Source organism: Melozone crissalis, unplaced genomic scaffold, assembly GCF_028551555.1.
Source record: "Melozone crissalis strain CALT ecotype California unplaced genomic scaffold, PUWL_Pcris_2 ptg000017l_1, whole genome shotgun sequence".
In the NCBI taxonomy this organism is placed as follows: Eukaryota; Metazoa; Chordata; class Aves; order Passeriformes; family Passerellidae; genus Melozone; species Melozone crissalis.
In genome coordinates this window covers 6,146,246-6,167,432 of record NW_026535795.1, presented here as the reverse complement: position 1 = coordinate 6,167,432, position 21,187 = coordinate 6,146,246, and the positions used below count along the sequence as shown (strand labels likewise).

Here is a 21,187-nt window from a genome sequence, read left to right as displayed (position 1 = left end):
CTCACGGTGGGCATAGCCCACCGCACGCAGAGCATCGCCGGGCATGGAGCAGTTCGTCAGGAAGCGCCTGACCTTCCTGACATCCTTCTGGAACAAGCTCCGTCCCCGCTCCGTGACGGAGAGCTGCTCGCTGGGGTATCTTGGCTCTGATTCCGTTTCGCTCAACTCGGAGGCGACTTCCATTTCCTTCATCCCCAAGTCGTCTCTCTGTATCGCTTTGTACGCTTTCACAGCCCGCAGCGCCGAGGAGCTGAGCATAAGCGCAGGGGACAAACTGCGTGTCCTCAGAGAGGAGGGCGAGTATGTCTTAGCCCGGCGGCTGCTGGGGGAGCCGGCCATGGGCTACGTCCCCGCTGCCTACGTGGCCAACCTCAGCCAGGGCACCTCCGCTCACCGCCCGTAAGTATCCCCGGCTCTGGATGCGCCGGGGGATGGATGGAGGCTGGGCTCGGGCAGGGAGAGGCAGCGCTCACCCTCCACAGCGGCGGCGAACACCAAATCCCCGTGCCCTGCTTTGGCCATCAGCGGCGCTGGGACTGAGCGGGGATCTGCCTTCCCCTGATCATCCCTGCCCTCCCCTGGGCACCCCTGCATCCCTTGCAGCTCCTGCAGGTCGTGGCAGGAGGGTAGAGGTGTTCGGCATAGGAAGCGAGATTTGGGGGATGCGCCAGAGGTGCCGGTGTCCCTTCCTGGCTGCATCACCCTCGCACGGGCTGCGCTGGCTCTGGGCTGGGTGCGGGTGATGCTGGCCAGGGTTGAAAGGCTCCGGCTGTTTTCCCTCTTGTTAAAGGGGACCCAGCAGGAAGAGAGGGAGCTGGGGAGCTTGTATTTGCGCCCTGCCGGCTCCAAATGTCTTGGGAGCGCGGGAAGAAGCATTTTGGGTTGGCACCTGCCAGGAAGCCCAGAGCTCTGCAGGGCCAGCTGTTGCTGCCATCCTGCTTATCCAGGGCTGGGGGTTTCCTCCCGGTGGGTGCCTCGCCCAGCCGGCAGGGAGCTCGGGGCATGTCTCAGCCCTCTGGCAGCCGGGGAAAGCCCAGGCTTCTCGTTGCATAAGGCAGCCTGGTCCCGACACGTCGGGCGGAGCGCCCCGAGCCACAGCTGTTCCCTCCGTGCCCTGAGTCACCGAGCGCGGGCAGCGCGGGGCTGCGGCTCCCCGGGGACCCCCCCGCGCCCGCCCTGTATTGGCTGGGGTGAAGGAGAGCAGCGAGGGAAGCCCGGGAAGGGTCCCCGATGTGCGGGTGGGATGGGAGAGACCCTCCCTGCCTTATTCCCATGACATGGAAGAGTAGGACAGGCTGCAGGGGAGCATATAGCACACACACAGATGTATGTACCTGTGTGTGTGTGCCTGTGTGTGTACATGTGTGTGTACCTGTGTGTATGTACATATGTGTATATATGTGTGTGTACCTGTGTTTGCACATGTGTGTGTACATATGTGTGTACATGTGTGTGTTCATGTGTGTGTTCATGTGTGTGTACCTGAGTGTGTACATATGTGTGTGTGTACTGTGTGTACGTGTGTCTGTGTACATGTGTGTATGTGTGTATGTGTATGTGCTTGTGTGTGCTTGTATGTGTGTACCTGTGTGTGTGTGTATATATACCTGTATGTGTGTATGTGTACATGTGTGTACCTGTGTGTCTGTACATGTGTATGTAACATATGTGTGTATATGTGTACCTGTGTGTATGTACCTGTGTGTATGTGTACATATGTATATGTGTGTACCTGTGTGTACATGTGTGCACCTGTGTGTCCGTACATGTGTATGTAACATATGTGTGTATATGTGTGTGTACCTGTGTGTGTGTACCTGTGTGTGTGTACCTGTGTGTGTGTACATGTGTGTATACATATGTGTGCACCATTGTGCGCACCAGTGTGTGTGTCCCCGTGTGAGCAGCAGCCGTGAGCAGCCGCTGCCAGCCCCGTGCTGGGGACAGGGACATTGCCGATGCTGGGGCGGGGCAGGGCCGGACCGTGCGCGGCTGCCCCGCCCGAGCGAGCCGTGAGCGCTCCGGCAGACTGCGCGGAGCCGCCTCGCAGCTGCCCGGTAATTTGTTCACCCCATCACGTATAATTTCCTGCGCGGCTTCTCAGACGCTGGCGATCCCAGCTAATGAAACTTTTGGCTTCTCACGTCCTGGGTGCCTTAGGCTGGATGGAGCTGCGTCTTCCTGTGCATCCCGCTGTGTCGGGAGCCAGCCAGCCAACCTGCCTTTCCTTACAGGAATTCAGTGAGGAATCTCAGTGAGGTGACAGAGAAAAGGGGTTTGGCTGGGTCCTCCCCTGGCTTGGTGCTGTGAAGTCCCCAGCCGGCACTGCCGAGGCTGGAGCAGCAAATGGCAATTGCCAGAGATGTTTTCATTGATGCCCAGGCTCAGAGCTGGTTCTGCCCATGAGCTGCAGGTCAAGAAGTGCAAAGGGATCCCGTGCCTGCAGATGTCCCTGTGTCATGGCAGGACACAGGGACAACCTCTCCAGAGCATTTTCCACACAGCGCCAGGTGGTTCGGTGCTTTATTTACCACAGGCTGTCAGCCCAAGAGTATAAACCTCACCTCAGGGCTTGGGATGGAGCTGAGACCCGGACAGCAGTGTCCAGACACTGGTGGAGGACATGCCCCATCCCTGGCAATGTTCAGTACCAGGCTGGAAGGGGCTTTGACCAGCCGGGGCTAGTGGAAGGTGTCCCTGCCCATGGCAGGAGGGTTGAATGAGATGAGTTTTAGGTCCCTTCCTACCCAAACCATTTTGGGATTCTCTGATTCTGTGAAATGGTCTGTAGGCAGTGAGCTCCAATAAACTGCAGCAAGTGCCTGTAAAGCCCACCCAATGGAACAGCTTTGGTCTCCAGGTTTTGTAACACAGTCTAGCCACTGTGCCACTTGCTTGGTGGCTGCAGGAATGAGCAAACAGCGGGATCCCAGCAGCTGCTCCCCCTCCCCAGCTCAGAGGGTGCAGAATCCCCTGAAATGGATGCAGACCCATCTGTGCAGCATCCCCCTGCCCCGCTGTGACCCCTCTGCTCTGCTCCCCAGCTGGTACTTCAGCAAGATCAGCCGGAATGAAGCAGAGCAGCTCCTCCTCTCGCCTCCCAACCAGCACGGCTCCTTCCTCGTCCGGGACAGCGAGAGCAGCAAGGGCGAATACTCTCTCTCAGGTGACCTTGTGGCAATTATCCAGATATAATTAGCACAGGGAAAGGAAGCAGGCTGCTCCTCAGGAACAGCTCCTGGCTTGCTTAGCATGGGGTGAAAACAAGAATAAGTATAAAGCACTTTTCAGCACCTTGTTGGAGGGAATGGGCTGCTTTCTGAGGGTGAGGGGAAAGTTTACAGAGCAGGGATGGATTGTTGAATCCCTGTGGCAAAGGAAAGTGCGTGGCTCCTGTCTGGGGTATGAAAGCCATAAACATTTCACTGCAGCTTAATGATGGTTTCATGGCACTAACTCCCAGGATTTCATTCCAGCAGCTTTTGTCATCTGAGGGTTGTTTAAAAATATGCTGCCACTCCAGATTACCAAGGCCTGGGCTGCTCCCACATACTGAAATCTGAATTCAGGGGGGTTTGGACAAGGCAGTGCCATTACAATCTGTTTTAATCCCCATAAAAGTAATCTTGGGAAAATTCATGGGAAGCTCTACATCCCACCATCACTCCCTGAGTCGCGGGAGTCACAGCCACTCCTGGTTCATCCTCTTTGAGCAGCTCTGATGTTGTCTGAGCAGTCCATGGTGGAATTATGCCTGGCAATAAAGCTTATTAATTATCCCTGACAATAAAGCATCACCTCTGTGGTCCAAAGGAGCCTGGCTCACAATGACCAGGAGGTGGGAGCAGAAGGGAGGTGGGGAGTGGGATGAAGCAGTCCAGGGCAGAGTTGTGGTGCTTTAGGTTCATTAGAAGACTTGGAATCTTTAAAGGAGAGAAGGTGGAGCCAGCAGGGAGGTGGGGAGGGACTGATCTCTGCACAAATTGAGTTTTCCCCAACCTGGGCTTCCCCGCAGTACGCAACCACACCAAGGTCAGCCACTTCCGAATCTGCAAGAGCCCCAGGGGCAGCCTCTACATCCAGAAGGGACACCCCTTCCCCAATATGGAGGAGCTGCTCGCCTTCTACATGGAGCACTGGAAGGTCATCCAGAGCCCCCTGCTGCAGCCCTGCAGCCCCGCGGTGCGTACGGGCTCAGATCTCCCTGGAGTGGGAAAAGGGAAAGGGAAACTAGAAATAATTAGTCTGTCCCTTTGGGTTTTGAGTTTATTAAACTAAATTTAAAGCCCACCATTAGTATAGCTGCCAGCATCGCCTTTGATCAGCCACGTTAAGGCTTTTATATGTATTTTTGAGCAGAATTTTATGAAATGTGTTGTCCATCTCAAAGACCGGAAACCAAGTTGTTACAATCCCATTCAGTACAGATTCTGGAAATACCTGCCCTTCCAATTTTTTTCCTGAGAATATAAGACAAAACACATGGCTTTTATAAAGTTTTCATACCAATTAGTGCAGTGCTCATAAGTCTAATTACAGTATTAATCCCAAATTGCCAGCTCATTTCCTGATTAGAGTTCCATCTACTGATTATGACTTGGAAACAGCAATTAACCATGTGAATAATCCAAGAGTGAAATTGAAAGGTGTGGGACAAAAGAAACGCTCAATGAACTGAAGTCTAAATCAGCCATAATATGCAGTAATATTAATTCACGTATTTTTATTTATTGGTGGAGATGGAGAAAAGCCACTTTTGAGATCTGATGAGGAGTGAATCATGACTTGAACTCCTGGTATTCCATGTAGTCTCCAAACTCTCCTGCTTGCACAGCTGGGGTCCCAGCAGGGCTCATGCAGAGGATGCCCCGTGTGTTCTGTGCCCGCAGTGAGCACAGAGGGAAGGGCAGTGCTCAGGCTCAGCCCTGGCTGGTGGAGCACCATCTCCTGCTCCTCTGTGGGCACCACGGGCTGCTGCAGGCCCCAGCAGCAGGTCCTGGCTGTCTGGCTGGTCTGAGTGTGCCATTCCATGTCCACCTGACAGACTCCCCCCGAGAGGGACGGCTGGGAGCGCCCGCGCTGGGAGTTCACCCTGCGGAGGAAGCTGGGAGAGGGCTACTTTGGAGAGGTGTGGGAAGGGCTGTGGAGGAACACCGTGCCAGTGGCCATCAAGATCATTAAAGGTGCGTGGAGAATCAGATATTAACAGCAGCCAACTGAGTCTCTCGTTCACTGCCATTATCATTGACCCTTGTCGCTACAGGACACAAAAGAACACAAGTGCACACCGCTGTTCTTAAGGTGAAGAAAAAGGGAAGTTTATTTTCTGACTCTAACATTTATAGTTTCCTAAAAGTGACAGTGGATTGGAGGGTGACAGTGCCACCTCTCCAATGACACTGGACAAACTAACAGTCTATCAACTTTCTCCTCTTCTATAAAAGAATGCAAAACAATGAATTATTTACAGAAAGTGTGTGAGAAAGTTCACTACAAGAATGTCAACATCAGAAGGCTTAGAAAATCTTAAAAATCAGGGTGACAGACCCTCCTTTATTTCCTCATCCTCTTGGCCACTGCCACTGTTTTATCGTGCAAACTGCAGTATGACCTGGTGAGGAACTGGAATATTTCTGTGCACAAACCTAAGTTTGGCTACATCCCTATAAAGTGGCTCCAACCGCTGAGTGTGTGACAAGTGACATCACATCAAATAAAATGGGTTTGATATTCATCAAGTCCTGATGGGACTATGATCCTGAAAATGGGACCCAAAGCCCCATGGAAAACATCTTTTTGGCTCTGAAACACAGGTTGTGCAAAGCTTTGAGAGCTTTGAGAGCAGGGATGGGCTGTGGGCAGGTAAAAAAGGTTGCCATCCCCATTGGAGGCACTGAGGTCCCAATGTCTACATGAGAAAGTGGCTCACAAGGGCTGTGTTGGCTTTGTCCCACAGCTGACATGAAAGCAGAAGACTTCACCAAGGAGATTCAGAACCTGAAGCGCCTGAGGCATGAGAAGCTGATCCAGCTGCACGCCGTGTGCTCCCTGGAGGAGCCCGTGTACATCATCACCGAGCTCATGCGCAAGGGCAACCTCCACAGCTACCTCAACAGTGAGTGCTGGGTCACTGCTTCCTGTGCCTCAGAGGGGCCCTATGAACCTGAATGGGGACCCTAAGAGAGTGCCAGCCTGGTTTCTGCCCTGTTTGATCAGTGGTAACACAGAGCAATCCATGGGCAGATGGATTGGTGGGGATGGTCTTGGGATCACAAAGTCTGCCATGATCCTCTGGGTGTCCATGTGGGCTGGGTCTGTATCAACCCCTGGGAGCCCAATCCCGTTGGTAGGGATCTTCATCCCTTCATCCCTCCTCCACCTACCCATGGTCTGCCAGCTCCCACCAGAGCACAGAATCTCACTGCTGTGTTTGGGCAACTCCACCCTCTTTAGGAATGAAACAGCCAAACCTCCGCGTGGGTTTGTGCGTGTGCAGAGCTCATAACATGCCAAGGACCACTCATCACCCAGTTTAATTTTCTTGGCCTTTTTTTTCCTGACCCAGCACAATCAAACAAACCTCTCGTACCAAGACCTGTTTTTCTACAGGGTGCTCCCCTTCCCACCCACAGTGACCTTGTTTCTGACTGGGGCTCCAGCAGCAGAGCTGGAGCTCACAGGTACAGCAGGCTGAGAGGCCTTCAGGGAGGAGATTTGCATGGCAGAAGGTCACCTTTGGCTTTGAACAAGCCATGGATACCTATGACCTTGGTGCTCTTCAGAGCCCATCCTTGTCCCATGCCTGAGGAGCACATGGCTGTGCTGAACTTCCCACACAGCACAAGGACGGTTAGACAGGAGCACAAATTTGAGGTTTTACATCATTCTCATGTCCCACAGTGTCAGCACAGGGTCTCCTTCCAAACCAAAACATCAAAAAAGGTTTGGTAGATTGCCCCCAATGCTTGGATTGTCTGGATTAACAGGTCCTGAAGGGAAGTCCCTGGGCACCTCCCACCTGCTCAACATCTCCTGCCAAGTGGCAGATGGGATGAGGTACCTGGAGGAGAAGCACATTGTCCACCGGGATCTGGCAGCCAGAAACATCCTAGTTGGAGAGGAACTCACCTGCAAAATCGCTGATTTCGGACTTGCCCGGCTCCTCAAGGTCAGCTCAGGGGCTGCTCTTGTCCCTCCCTGCCACCACTGGAGCTCATAGAGCTGTCCCGTGATGGAGGCATTCCCTGCCATCCCCAAAGCCCATGTCTGTGTTGTTAACCCCATCCCTCATGTCCTGTCTGCCGTTGCTTTTCAGGATGACATTTACTCCACCAGCAGCAGCACTAAAATCCCAGTGAAGTGGACGGCCCCGGAGGCAGCCAACTACCGCACCTACTCCCTCAAGTCCGACGTCTGGTCCTATGGGATTCTGCTCTACGAGGTCTTCACGTATGGACAGATCCCCTATGAAGGTAGGGCTGCTGCCCCACTCCATGAAATGCTATATTGTCCCTTCCTGGAGCATGAGCAGGTTACTGTCCATTTAGGGATGGCTTGGAGGGATATTCAGTGGTTGCAGAGCAGGCGCAGGAGCTGGGGGCAGGAAGTTGTTCTGGATATCCCAGATCCTGTTTTCTACCACCTCTCTGGCACAGAGACACCACAGCACCACCAGTGACATCTTGGCCACTGCAGATGTACCTTCAGGGCATCCTTTGGTGACATCAGACTCAGAGGCATCTCCTCCTTCCTTGCAGGAATGACAAACCAAGAAACAGTACGGCAAATCACCAGGGGCTACCGCCTGCCCCGGCCCAGCCCCTGCCCTCCTGAGATCTACAGCATCATGCTGGAGTGCTGGAATGGCAACACAGAGGAGCGTCCCACCTTCCTGGCCCTGAGGGAGAAGCTGGGCTTCATCTACAGGCGGCTGCTCAGCTCCCTCTCCTGAGGGACCCCTTCCCACCATCCTTCCTGCACGAGCCCCTCCAGGCCAGCTCTTGCCAAGAAGTTCCTTCCTTCTGGTTTGCCCTCTGACAGGGCTACAAGGAAAGCACATTCCCCCAGAAAACAGCCTGTGGATCCTCACAGCCAGGGCGCAGGGAGGTGGCCAAGGCAGAAAGCAACAAGTTGTGCAGAACTCATTGCCAGCTTGGCTGTGTAACAGTTTGGAGAAGCCCCACGGAGGCATCGCTCAAAGTTTACATCTTCGTTCACTCAGCAGGGTGGGAGGCCCCTGCTGCTCCCCACACAGACGTGAAGGGTTTGCAGTTCATGTTCAGTTGTGGCTCTGCTTGATTTATCTTGTAGTGTGTGTTCGGTGTATTTATCAATAAATGTGTGTGCATCCACAGGGCGTTGCTGGATGCTCCTCCCTCAGCACATTGCTCCACTCCCTCCCAGGAATCATGGAATGGCTTGGGTGAGCACAGCCCTAAAGCTCCTATTGTTCCAACCCCCCTGGCATGGACAGGACACCTTCCACTAGAGCAGGTTGCTCCAAGCCCTGTCCAACCTGGGTGTGAACACTTCCAGGGATGGGTTCAAGGACCCCACCGAGGATAGGTTCAAGGAAGCACTGATTTGCAACCAGCCCCACTCTCGCAACCACAGATAAAACCATTATTGTGTCTCTTTTGACTCTATTCACCCACCCAAGTACCCCTGTGTGCCTCTGCCACCCTTTTCCCCACATGGCCCTGAGGACTCTGCAGAGTCAGCTCCTGACTGGGCTGCTCTGCTCTGGATCCTTGTCTCACTCACCATCGTATGATTATTCCAAGAAAAATGAATCTCTGTGTTCTAATACTGAATGCCTCCTTATCCCAGGTGCGGCCAGCAAAGGTAAAACCCTGCACCACCCTACTTTATTCTTCACCCCACCCATGGGGAAAGCCAAGAGATGCTCCCACCACTCCCAGCTCCTCCCAAAACCCAGGATGTGGCATTGCAGGGAGACCTTGAGCCTCTGGTCCTTCCCTAACCATGGCAGAGTTTGCTGCACCAAGTCCCTGTTGCCCCCTGCCCATGCACACTCCCAGAGGCTGGACTGTCCTTGGCAGTGAAGGACACATGGAAAAGCAGGAATTGGAGCATTGTCAAAGCTCCAGGCTGGTGCAGGCAGGGGCAGCCTGAGTGGGGCTGTTAGAGCCCTCACAAAATTGTGGCACTGGTGGTAGGAGCAGCAGACAGGCTGTGGGTGAAAGGCAGCTGGCAGAGATTTAGAATTCCTCGTGACAAGCTCATCCTGCCTCTTTGCAGGTGACCAGGGGGACTGAGCCAACAGCAACGTTGGAATTTATAAAGTTAATAAAGTTTATGTAACATTCCCCACGCCTGGACAGTGTCCATGCTGTGCAGAGCAGCAGAAACAAGTCTGGCTCTTGGCTGAGCAAGTCTCCAAGCACGAGGGGCCTGGAAAGGGGAGGCAGGAATGTGGTTTAGTTGTGGGATGAAACCTGCTTTGTTCCTGTCCCTGTCCCAGCAGCTCCTGGTTGGAGTATTCCCAGATGGAAAAAGCAACAGGCTGTGTTTGGACATGGTTGCAAGAGGAAATCTTCTCCTTGCACAAACATTTTGCAGCCTGATCAAACACCTGAGCAGAGAGCACAGCTATGCCCAGCTCAGGTCCCCTCCTGCAGGAAAATAAAGACTGAAGGCACATCCAGCAGGTGAAGGGCTGTGGCACACTAAGGAAGGGCAGGGACACGGTGGGGGGAAGCTGCTGCACCTCAGAATCACAGAATGGTTTGGGTTGCAAGGGACCTTCAAGCTCACCTTGTTCCAGCCCCCTAGAGCAGGCTGCTCAAACGGCAATAAGACAGCAAATCTGCAGGTCTGGCTGCCACCAGATGGAGCTCAAAAATAAGCAGGAGGAGAAGGGAGTGCGTGGGGTGACGGGGCTGGTGTGGGGCACAGCCATCCATGGTGGGGTACCCGGAGATGCCACCAGCCTGTCACACACATGGCCCAAACCAGCTCACTCAGCAGTCACAGTGAGCTCTTGGGGATGAGGAGGGAGAATTTGGGGATGTAATGACACGGTGCTGCCCACAGCAGTTTTCCTTCCTCCTCCTCTTCTGCTGCATGAAAAGCCAATCCACAGCCTGGGTGTGCCCTCCAGCACGGTCTGCTGAGTTTTGGCATTTCTCAAGAGTCATTACTTGTTTTCTAAAAGTAAATAAACTTGGTGAGGGTGGGGAGGGACCCAAATTTTCCTATCTGCTCCCAGGATCTCAGCCTGAGCTGGGCACTGCAGCCCTCCTCCAAAAACTGGATCAGGCTTTTCCTTAATCCACTCCACAAAGGCAGGAATGCTGGGGTCCCAGTCCCTCCAGCACTGCTCCAGAGTGGGCACTGCAGATCCTGCTGTTAGAGGGAACTGCAAATCCTGTTGTCACAGGTATCTCCTGCAGATCCTACTGTTAGAGGGCACTGCACATCCTGTCACAGGTGCCTCCTGCTCCACTTGCAGCCTGGCATGTGCCCGTGTGAGGATTCAAGGATGGCAGCCTTAACCCAGTGGCATTTGGAAGCAGCCTCAGGCTAATGCGATGTATTTCAGCTGCACAGCTCATTTCTATTTTTAAGGGCCCACATCAGCGTTTGAAGGGTGAGGGGGAAGCAAAGCTGCTGGAGGGAAATAAACCAAAGCAAAACAGCCCCCAGCAGCAAGAGGCAGGGAATGGAGAGAAATATTTCTCACTGGAGGCGGCGGGGTGGCGCGAGGGCTGCTGCAAAGGACGAGCGAGCAGAAAATACCAGCACGAGTTTTTAGCAAATATGTGCATTAATCAACAATAAAAACACCATCAAGGGAGGAGAGGGGGGACATCAGATCCCGTGGAATGCCATGGGGGGTGGGTGCTTGTCCCTCCCTACAGGAAGAAATGGATTGATTAGGGAGGTGTGCAGTGTATGGGGAACCCCTTTCATTATCTTCTACTGCACAATGTTTCCCTTGCTATCCCACCGCATGAGGGCACAGGAAATCAGCTGGAATCATAGAATCACTCAGGTTGGAAAAGCCCTCTAAGATCATTGAGTTCAACCACTTCCCCAGCACTGCTGATCCCACCACTAACCCATGGCCCCAAGTGCCACATCCACGAGGCCTTTAAACTCTCCAGGGATGGGGACTCCCATGCTTGGGAACTCTTTCAGTGTGGAAATTTGTCCTGATATCCAACCTAAACCTCTCCTGCCACAATTTGAGGCTGTTCCATAGAATTGTGAAATGAGAGTTTTCTCTCATCACTTGTTACTTGGGAAAAGAGACACCCACAGCAGTGGAGATAGAACAAAAATAAATGTGCTTGGCTGTCAGATGCTTTTCCAAAATGTCTGCAGGCTGTGAAAGGATAAGAAAGGCCCTAAAAGCCTTTCAATCCCGAGCAAAAAAAAAGGCAATGCCAAGGGCTTTGCTCTCAGAAATGCCATGAAGCTGCCCAGGAGCACATCTGGGAGGATCTGGACTCTCTCTGCATCTCCACTCCCAGCAGAGGAGTTTGAATCTGCGACACTTCACAGACATTCAGAAAAACAGCCTTTAATTCAGCAGGGGCTTTCCAGGCAGTTTTGCTTCACTGGACAGGGAACCATGGGCAGAAGGGCAGACCCTGACAGGTGCTGCAGTCCCTGCTGTAAATCCAACCCACCTTGGAGCGATGTGGGAATGAACTTAACCTTCATCCAGCATCCAAACACTGGATAGGGGAGCACCTATGTGCTCATGGCATCACAGAGCAGCTCACTTAGAGCTGGACCAGGCTGGGGAACGTGCCCAGATGAAAGCCAGGGATGTGGCATTGGTGCCTTTGCTCTGTCACCACCTCCCCTGGGTGTCTGAGGACAGTTGCTGGGTTTGTCCCTCCATGATCACAAGACCAACAAGCAAATACAGTAATATTGACTTTACCTTTGTGTGTCCACACTGATTCTCAGGCTTGGAAAAAAATATTTGTCTCTCCAAAATACGTGGCTTTTGCTGGCAACCAGCAGCAGAAGAGATCCCTGAGGCACCTGGGGTTGAGCAGCACCCAAAGAGCTTTTCTGGCCCTGGGAAGACCCTGAAGCAGTGCCACAACCACATGTCCCAGCCAGCCAACCCACCTTGCCTTGTCTTACTCAGAAATGGTTTATTTTATCTTGATTTTCCTGTGTTTCTTGAAGTTCAAAGGCAGCCCCACAACAACAGCAGTTTGCTGCCTGGCTGGAAGTCACATCAGATCAGTTGCTGCCATGGACATGGGGGTCACCTTCAGGGTGCTGGCAGTGCCCAGACTGCTGGAACAGCCCTGAAGCCATCCCCCTTGGGTGCACACACTGACACAGGGGCAGCAGAGGTGCCAGTGCTGCCCTGGCCCCTCGGAGGCACAGGGGACACAGACTCTCTGCCCTGACAAGGACCAGAGCTCAGGGAAAAGCTTACTCAACACTTTCCACTGTAAAAGCAACAGAACTGGAGTGACCCTGGATGCCCCTGCAACCAGCCACAGAGCAGAGCAGCCACTTGGCCCCAGCTGCTCCCTGCCCTTTGTCCTGCCAGCACAGGACACCAGGAAGCAAAGCCAAAGCTCAGGGGTCCCATGGCCTCAGCTGCAGCCCCCAGTGCCCACAGGACAGCCCCACACCTCGTGCTATGGCTGGCAGCAGAGCAGGAAGATTTGGCACCTTTCAATGAACCTATGCAAGGTGGTTTTTTTTGCCCCCAGCAGGAACAAAGGCGCTCCCTTCATGCAGGCTCTTGTCTTCCCAGCTAGTGGGCTGGTCACAGAAAGATCAAACAGCCAAATTGAATAATTGAAGGCAAAAATCAGGCGAAACAGCACCTGGGGCAGTTGGGATCCAGGGCTGCAAATCCAGTGCAGCCATCCACACCATGAGCTCCAGCCTGATATCCAGGTCCATAAATGCATGCCTTGAGCAAGTTTAACCTCTCTCCTCATTATGGAGGGGTCACTGTTTACCCAAATCCTTCCCCAGCCCCAGCCACACCTGCTCAGGCCCTGGCACTCTCTCCTGCCCCTGGAGCTACCAAAGCAGCGCAGAGCAGCCGTGTGCTCAGGGAACAAAACAACTCCAGTGCCAGCAGGGACAGGCTTTGTGGCCAAGTAAGGAGAGAAGAGGATGAGGGAAAGCGTTTGCAACACCAGCACAGCCCAGCCAGATCCTGCTCATGTGCAAAACACACAGAGAGTCAGGCTGGCACGTGATATTGGCACCAGCACATCCTGGGACAAACCATCATCCTGGTCCAGCCCCACCAACACCCCCAGCACCGCTCTGCGGACAAAAAACAACCCACAACGCCTTAAAAGGCTGCTCAAGTTTATTCATTGCCATTGTACGAGTTGAGGGTAAAACAAAAACGTGTTTCCGCATGTGCTTCGAGAGGGCTTAGTTACACCGGGAGAGAGTAAAAAAGGCTGGAGTGGAATCGTCGGGGTTGCTGCGGTTTTCCACGAGAGAGCAGCGCGTTTTGCTTGGAGCAGCCGGGGTTCTACAGGGGAGGAGGGGCTGTGCCCGCCGGGTGGGAGGGAGCGGCCGTGATGCTCGACTCGCTGGCGTGGCGCCTCCGTCCCGCGCCCGGGGCCGCCACCAGCCCGCAGGCCATCGGTGCTGTGGCCACCCGCAGGGCTACCGGGCTGTAACACACAGCACAGGGACAGTCAGCACCGTGCCAGCCCCCACATGTGGCACTGCTGCCCTGCGTTTATTCCCGGCCCATGGATGTGGTGCATGCGGTCGGGATGCGCCCTGGGGGATGCAGCAGGGATGGCCCCTGGTGCTGCTCCCCCGTGTCACCTCAAGGCACTCACCTCTCCTGGGACTCTGACACCGTTCTCATGGCTGGGTGAGCTGTCTTCCCAAAGAAGAAGCTGGACCACCACTGGCCAGGGTCAGACTTGGGCAGTTCTGAGGAACAGGAACAGGGCATGGCAGGGAGAGTCCAGGACAGCACAACCTGGGCACCCCACAGGAGGGGCTGGGTGACCTCCAGTAAGAGATCCCATGAACCAGGACAGGTGACACTCACCTGGGCCATGGGGGATGACCTCCCCAGAGTACTCTGAGCTGCAGGAGCTGGTGCTGGATGTGGAGCTCAGGCGCCCTGTGGAAAAATCATGGCCATCAGAACCACTGCTGACCCATGGTCATGCCATGAGAAGGAAAACACAGCCTTGGGGAGGCTGTGCCTGGGTGATACAGCTCACCCTCCTCACTGACTCACTCCACTGCGTGCCCAGTTTAGTGCCAGGCCAGCAAAAACCACTAGGAAGGGAATACTGGGGACATTCCAATCACAGGGAGCAGAAAAACACCTGAAAACCTCTGCAGGAAAAAACCTGCAACACCAAGGACAAAATTTAGTGGCTTTGAGAGATGACTTGAGGCCAAGAGGATGCAAATTCCTGTGTATAATCCATGTGCTTTTAGTACAACAGCTCCAAGCCTGCTGCTTGTTTCATCTCGGGGGAATCCTTTAATTCCCTCTGGTTTAAGCAATCCATTAAACCAGAAACTCTCCCCCAGATGAGGAACCAGGAGCAACCATTGCCCAGACTGGTTTTGGAGCTCACTTCTGAAGCAACAGTGCAAGGTGAAACCATCCACCTCATCCCTTACAATCTTAGTAACAAGTCAAGAGATTTGAGCCCCCTCAGCAGCCGGTGCAGACGGGCTGGGGGGCCCAAGGAGGGTGTGGGCAGCAGCAGGGACAGTGCTGGCTGTGCCCTTTCCTCCCCAAACACTCCCATGGGGATGCAGCTGAAAGCACAGACCCGAGCTCAGCTCCATCTCTGCTGGAGTCACATCCCCCCACAGCTGGCAGAGACCCCCATGTGCCCACCCAGCACCCCCAGCCCCCAGCCTGCCCTTACTTCTGCGATAGTTGTGTGTGGCCATGAGCGAGCCGCTGGATGGGATGGATGCCATGGTTCCTGATCTTGGTTCTTGTGCAGAACTGAACCTGGAAGCACAGAGGCAGCTGTCAGCACCCACCCCGACCCAGCCCTGAGCCCCCAAAAGCTGCAGGGGTGTAAATGGAACCATTCACAGAGTTCCATTCCTAGCCCTGCACAGGGAACGGCGGCTGGGGCTCACTGCACGCGGATTAAACCCACAGAGCTCCAAGAGCTACGTGCAAAGCCAAAATAATTCCGTCCTACACAACTGCCTGTGCAGAGCACAGCCTGGCACAACCCCTTCCCGACCCCCCAGCCCCACCCCGGGTGATTTTCTTGCAGGAATCCAGCTCCCCTCCTTAGATCAACATCTGGAGTTACAAAATCTGGGGCGGATGTTGCATAAGAAACAGAGAAACGCTGAGCTGGGGCACACACCGAGGGTGTTCCTGCAAGAAGTTCTAGCCCCAGCCTGTGCTGAGCTGGGGCACACACCGAGGCTGCTCCTGCAAGAAGTTCTAGCCCCAGTCTGTCCTCAGCAGCCTCCCCATCAGCCAGAGCCGGGACAAACCCCCCCGCGCTTCACCTTTGATGCGGTCCAGCCCCAGTTCTGAACTGGAGTTGTTCTTTCTGAACTGGAGCTCCAGTTCTTTCCCTCTTCCGGGTACAAAGCACCTTCCTGCCAGCAGCTAACTCTTCCCACAGCCCGACCCCTTATTCTCCAAGAAATCTCTAAAAATCGCTCAGGGGCTCACAGCGCCAGCTGCCAACAGCTGCCGGACACGCGGGGGAATCAACCTTAGCGGGGAAACTGAGGCACGGCGAAGTTCCACCCCACAGCGACCCCAGCGCGGCCCCCTGGCAAGGCAAAGGCTCGGGGCCCCCCGTTCGCTCCCCGGCAGCGCACCTGGGCCGTGTGCGGGTCCGGCGGGCTCGGGCAGGGTGGGGAGGGCCGGGGTCCGGCGCGGGGCCGCGGATCGCTCGCACCGCACGGCCTGAGCCGCGGCGCTGCCGAGCCGCCCCCGCGCAGCGCGGCTTTATCCGCGCCGGGCACGCCCCAACACCGCGCCGCCAATGGCAGCGGGGGCGCGCCCGACACGCCCCTGCCACCCTCGGGGCGCGACTGTCGCGGCCGGGACAGGGGACACCCGGCGAGGGCTGGAGGGGCGGCGCAACAGCGCCCGGAGCGCGGAGAGAGGGGGTTCCGCCCAAACATCCTGCTCCTCTCAGGTGGTTCAGCTCCAGTTCCGAGCTGGACAAGTTTCTTTCTCCTTTCTTTCTCCTTTCAAGCAATGCTGCGTTTAAAATGAGGGTAAACATGAAAAACAAATAAATACGGATTCGAGGGGGCTCTATCAGTTTTGGAAAAGAACCCTTTATTTCAGAGGAAAAGCTTGCAGCAAGGCCAAAGTACAGCCCACAGCAAAGAGCTGTGTTTGGGTAGCAGGGTATAGCATCCTGTACAGGTGCCATTGCTCCATGAACCACTGGTTTTGTGAGGCTGGGGGAGCCAAGGCAATGGATGTGTGTATGAGGAAGCAAATCTGTTAAAGAGGAACAGAAACTTCACAGACAATTTCTTTCTGTTTGGGATGGAAGTGGGGTTGAGAACAAAACACCCAAAGAGAAGCCAGAGCCTTAAGGTGTCTCCACAAAGACAGTTTGGTACGTGTTATACCTAAAATATTGCTCATTTTTTCTCCCCTAAATTTCAGTAATGATCCTCCCAAAAATCCTGCCCGCCCCTCATCTCTTCATCTCTGAAGTAGCTCAGCTCCAGTTCCGAGCTGGGGAAATTTCTTTCTCATTTCAAGCAATGCTTCGTTTACTGTGAGGGTAAACATGAAAAATAAATAAATAGGGATTCAAGGGATTCTGAGCTGGCTGGGCTTTATCAGTTTTGGAAAAGAACCCTTTATTTCAGAGGAAAAGCTTGCGGCAAGGCCAAAGTACAGCCCACAGCACAGAGCTGTGTTGGGTACCAGGGTAGCATCCTGTGCAGGTGCTGCTGCTCCATGAACCACTGCTTTTGTGGGATGTGAGGCTGGGAGAGCCAAGGCAATGGATGTGTAAGAGGAAGCAGATTTGTTGAAAAGGAACAGAAACTTCACAGACAATTTCCTTCTGTTTGGGATGGAAATGGAGTTGAGAACAAAACACTTGAAGAGATACCAGAGCCTTAAGGTATCTCCACAAAGCCAGTTTGGTATACTTGTTATACCTAAAACATTGCTCATTTTGTCTCCCCTAAAATTCAGCAATGCTCCAGAGCAGAGCTTTGCAGCCCAGTAAAACCTTGCAGTTTTGGTGCAGCTGTGGAAAAGAACACTTTTGAGGGGTGATGCTTTAGCCATTTTAGGGACTGAAGGCAGAAGGGAGTGCACATCCCAGCCTGGGATGGTTCTGTCACAAACTCCCCATGCAACGAGCTTCATTCTTCCCCAGTCTGTTTTATTCCTTATTGATCTGGAGTTATTCTTTAATCATCAGGACGAGGACCCAGTGCCAGGGGAGGCTGCCCTGGGTTGCTCCAGGACATCAACCTCCCTGCACAGCTCATGGGGCAGCAAAAAGGCCGAGCTGCCCTCAGGGGTGTGTTTCTCAGTGGGGTATGAGCACCCCAGCATGGGGACACTCCATGTGAGCCCTGTCCCCAGCTGACCCAAGAACAAGGCCACACTGACCACTGCCATGGCCACTGGCATGGACACTGCATGAGAAAAGCAGCCAGCGCAGCTTTCAGGGAAAGCCTTGGCAGTAAATAAATAGATAAAGTAAATAAAGTCTGTAAATAAATAGATTATTTACAAAATTTACCCCAGAGGTTAAAGGGCCAACAGAAGCACATGTGTGGTCCAGCTGGGGATTGAGTTCCTCCAGCCGTGCCTCAGTTTCCCCACTGATAATACTGACTCAGCGCTTTCCAGGGAAGGGTTCGGCTAAAGGGTGAGATGGACTTTGAATACACAAATTCCAACAGGCAGTTTAAACAGCCACGTGGTTGTTTTCATGCCCAGCATAAGGCTTTGCTTTTGTGCTGCGTGACTGGGTTTGAGCACTGCTTGGATTTCAGGGTCCTGACACTCCCAGCCCTGCCTGGCTACACAGCATGGAGAGTTCCAGGGCACAGGCTTGGAGATTTTCCTGGCCTGGAAAGGAATGATAGAAGGCTAAAAAGTCAGTGCTTCAGACATGAGAAGTCAGTTTTGTTTTAGTGTAGCCTGTGTCATCTCTCAGGTTCCTCCTCAGCTCCCTAGAGATGAATTCCTGCATCCTCCATCCCCCCAATAATGTACAGAGCAATTAGAGTGTATTGATAGAAAGATTATATTCCATAATGGATTATATTCTCCCCAGCAGGTACAGGATGATTGTGTACCCCACTGAGCCTGAGCAGGCTAATTGCTTTAATTAATGAGAGAGCAGAAATGAACAAACCTACCCCAGTCCCTTTGTGCAATTTCACCACTCACACCCACATTTGGGGCTGCTTTTAAAGGATCACCTCATTAAGCAGATAACACTGGGGGTGTGATGCTGCCCCCACAGCCATGAGGGGTGAACTGGGGCTTTGCTGCTTCAGGGGGATTCGTCTCCAGCAAATCGTGCCTTGTTCTGCTTTTCCTCTCACAATCAATTCCATTTTGCCTTAATGATGCAGCAGGAGCAGCATGGGTAGGACAGAGCTGCCAGGGGAGATTGAGCAGCCAGTCTGGTTTCCCAGGACAAAGCCTGTTCGTATCAGGTGTGTTGAAAAGAGGAAGATACATTTCGTTTATATTGATCAAGAAATGGTACTTTCAAAATGAGCAGATGACAAGATTTGGATAGATTTTTCTCTTTGGTTTTCCTCTCATTAGAGCCCCTAGGCTAGAGCCCAGGACAGCAAGTGTCTCCAGTTCGCTTTTTAGCAAGGTTTCTTTGTTTTCCTTTTTATTTTTTTTTTAATCTGGCTTTTAGCTTCTGGCAACTGACTTTTGTTATCTGCCATTTGTGTGGGCCATTAAGGAAGAGGCTTTTGTGTCATTTTGAACTTGGCAGAAATTTCTGGAAGCTGGCAAAAGCTCCAGAACTGAAGGAACTGCTGAAGGAACCAGCACTCGTGGGCCAGCATCAGTGGGTGTTTGGGGTACCCCAATGCTGTTACCAGATGTGACACCCCAGTGGCTTCAGGAATTTGGTCAATAAAAGGTTGCCCAGCAGCCCCTTCCCCACCAGAGGATGCAGCAATTTTCTTCCTGGGTAAGAAGGCAGCACTTAGTCCTGGCACAGCAGCAGAACCACAGACTGACTTGGGTTGGAAGGGACCTTAAAGCCCATCTCATCCCTGCTCCCTGCCATGGGCAGGGACCCTTTCCACTGATCCAGAGATCTCCAAGCTCTGTCCAACTTGACCTTGAATACTTCCAGGGATGGGGCAGCCACAGCTTCTCTGGGCAGCCTGTTTGGTAACACAGATTGGAGCTCTCCACAGCGCTGTTCAGCCTGGTCCTGCCCCATAGAGGCGTTTCCCTAATCCTCCCTCTGTTGAGGAACTGTTGCTGCAGAGGAGGGAGCAGGCAGGACCTGCGTTCAGGCTTGTTCTCCTTTTCCCCTCCTCCTTCTCTCGCTCCTCCTCCTCCTCCTCCCCTGCCTGTTCCTCCGTGCCAGGTTTGGGATTAGGGCAGCGTCCGCCCGGCACAGGCAGCTGCTGCCACCTATGGATAAAACATACCCAAAATATTCATCCCGGATGCCACACTGGGGCCGTCTCTGTCAGAGCCAGAGCGGCTGTGACACCAAGCCCATGCTCAGCCCATGCTTCTGTCTGACAGAAATGCCTGGACATCTTCCCCTGCCTGTATGGTTTAAATTGGAAAGGGGAATGTCCTGGAAATGCAGGGAAAGGCTTTCCTGAAGCTCAGTGCTTGAGCAGCATATTTTACCTGTCATGTGGAAATCATGTTCTGCCTTTCTGCATGTGCAGCAGTGTCCCAACTGCCTCCTTGGCAGGAGAATAAACCAAAGTCAGATCAGGGCATGGATCACTGTCCCCATGGTGATGGGAGAAGCTCTGCTGTCCTCACCTGCAGTCTGAGTTCCCAAAGGGCACAGGGAATTGGCATCAGGACCCCCAGAGCTGTGAGTCTGATCTGAAAATACATTGTGGAGAGTTAGACAGAGAGTCACAAAGTGTCTGATTTACCTGTGCAAAAGGGATGTCTCCAATGTGGAAAAGCCAGTGAAGAGAGATGGCAGCTGCTTGCTGCAATCCAGAGGCTTGTGGTAAACTTTCTTCCACAAGTTCCTGACTTATGGTTCATCTGTTCCTCTCTAAAAACTGGAAAATCATCTTGCAGAAACCAGCAGCAACACTGAGCAGGATCCATGTCTGCAGAAAACTCCCATACCCACGTTTGTGGGATCAGGGGAGATGCCACTACCAGTCACTATCCTCACATGAAAACAAATTATTCACCAATATAAATCCTAGGATTTTACAGGGGTTGGTTCAGCAAAAAAATTTCTCATTAAATTCTCTGATCCTCTTTTCACCCTTTGGATGCACCCAAGGCTCATGCTGTTATCCAGATATCTCCTTTAACATTTCCACTAAAGCCATCAGAAGATGTGGGCAGCCAGGGCTCTTTTCACTCAGTGCCTGTGGTTTGATAGGAAAAGCCATCCCTGGGATTAATCAGGCTTTTCCTAAGTGGGAGATGTGCACAGCTGCCAAAACAAACACATCAATCTGGTGCAGCTTGACACAGCACCAGACATCTCTGCTGAAAACCCAGCATGGTCCAGGGCAAGGCAGCATCCTGCAATCAGCACTAAACACAGGGCAGAGGTGCTTTATCTCATTTGGGCTTGACCTAGATTGGGGCTCTGCCCCATCCTCAGCTCACAGGGAGATTTAAGGGATCAGAGTCTGCAGCCCCCACAGATGCTGCATGCAGGCACCAGAAATGTCACAGTGCCCCTGATGAGATGTGGATGGAATGGTGCCTGTCTCCTTCCCCACAGATGCTGCATGCAGGCACCAGAAATGTCACAGTGCCCCTGATGAGATGTGGATGGAATGGTGCCTGTCTCCTTCCCTGGCACTAAAAGATATTTCAGGGCATGGAAATGTTCATCCTGGCTGCTTCCAGATGGACAGCAGCTCAGGCTGAGCAGCTTTATCCTCCACAGCCTCAACCCCATCACTCAGATATTTGGTGGAAAAGGGGTTCCTGGAAGAGCATCCCTGGAGCTGTGTGCTACCACTGACACCCAGGAGGAATGGGGACACTTTAAGC

At 53.3% G+C, this 21,187-nt stretch overlaps 2 protein-coding genes across 3 annotated transcripts; one reads left to right on the top strand and one right to left on the bottom strand.

Moving 5' to 3' along the window:
* On the top strand, nt 1-8,283 carry SRMS (src-related kinase lacking C-terminal regulatory tyrosine and N-terminal myristylation sites). Of its 2 annotated transcripts, XM_054274566.1 has the most exons (9): nt 66-135; nt 234-399; nt 3,045-3,166; nt 4,016-4,182; nt 5,045-5,183; nt 5,957-6,115; nt 6,987-7,168; nt 7,316-7,472; nt 7,758-8,283. In XM_054274566.1, exons 2-9 carry the CDS (start codon nt 338-340, stop codon nt 7,949-7,951), a joined length of 1,182 nt encoding a protein of 393 aa, XP_054130541.1. In that variant the 5' UTR covers nt 66-135; nt 234-337; the 3' UTR covers nt 7,952-8,283. The 2 variants fall into 2 exon arrangements, with proteins under 2 accessions (XP_054130540.1, XP_054130541.1); XM_054274565.1 differs by having other exon boundaries at nt 1-399.
* A 5,029-nt stretch (nt 8,284-13,312) lies between these two features.
* Nucleotides 13,313-15,882, bottom strand: PPDPF (pancreatic progenitor cell differentiation and proliferation factor). Its single transcript, XM_054274685.1, has 5 exons — nt 15,814-15,882; nt 14,883-14,971; nt 14,039-14,113; nt 13,821-13,917; nt 13,313-13,646 (listed from the first exon to the last, which is right to left on the bottom strand). Exons 2-5 carry the CDS (start codon nt 14,935-14,937, stop codon nt 13,502-13,504), a joined length of 372 nt encoding a protein of 123 aa, XP_054130660.1. The 5' UTR covers nt 14,938-14,971; nt 15,814-15,882; the 3' UTR covers nt 13,313-13,501.
* Between the last annotated feature and the right edge of the window lie 5,305 nt (nt 15,883-21,187).

What these genes read in the sequence shown, in the direction of transcription:
- SRMS (XM_054274565.1), top strand. Translation starts at nt 44, where the DNA reads ATGGAGCAGTTCGTCAGGAAGCGCCTGACCTTCCTGACATCCTTCTGG. An exon ending in GGCACCTCCGCTCACCGCCC is followed by an intron (nt 400 to 3,044) that starts GTAAGTATCCCC and finishes TCTGCTCCCCAG; the next exon opens with CTGGTACTTCAGCAAGATCA. An exon ending in TGCAGCCCTGCAGCCCCGCG is followed by an intron (nt 4,183 to 5,044) that starts GTGCGTACGGGC and finishes TCCACCTGACAG; the next exon opens with ACTCCCCCCGAGAGGGACGG.
- PPDPF (XM_054274685.1), bottom strand. Translation starts at nt 14,937, where the DNA reads ATGGCATCCATCCCATCCAGCGGCTCGCTCATGGCCACACACAACTAT. An exon ending in CACACACAACTATCGCAGAA is followed by an intron (nt 14,114 to 14,882) that starts GTAAGGGCAGGC and finishes ATTTTTCCACAG; the next exon opens with GGCGCCTGAGCTCCACATCC. An exon ending in GTGTCAGAGTCCCAGGAGAG is followed by an intron (nt 13,647 to 13,820) that starts GTGAGTGCCTTG and finishes TGTGTGTTACAG; the next exon opens with CCCGGTAGCCCTGCGGGTGG.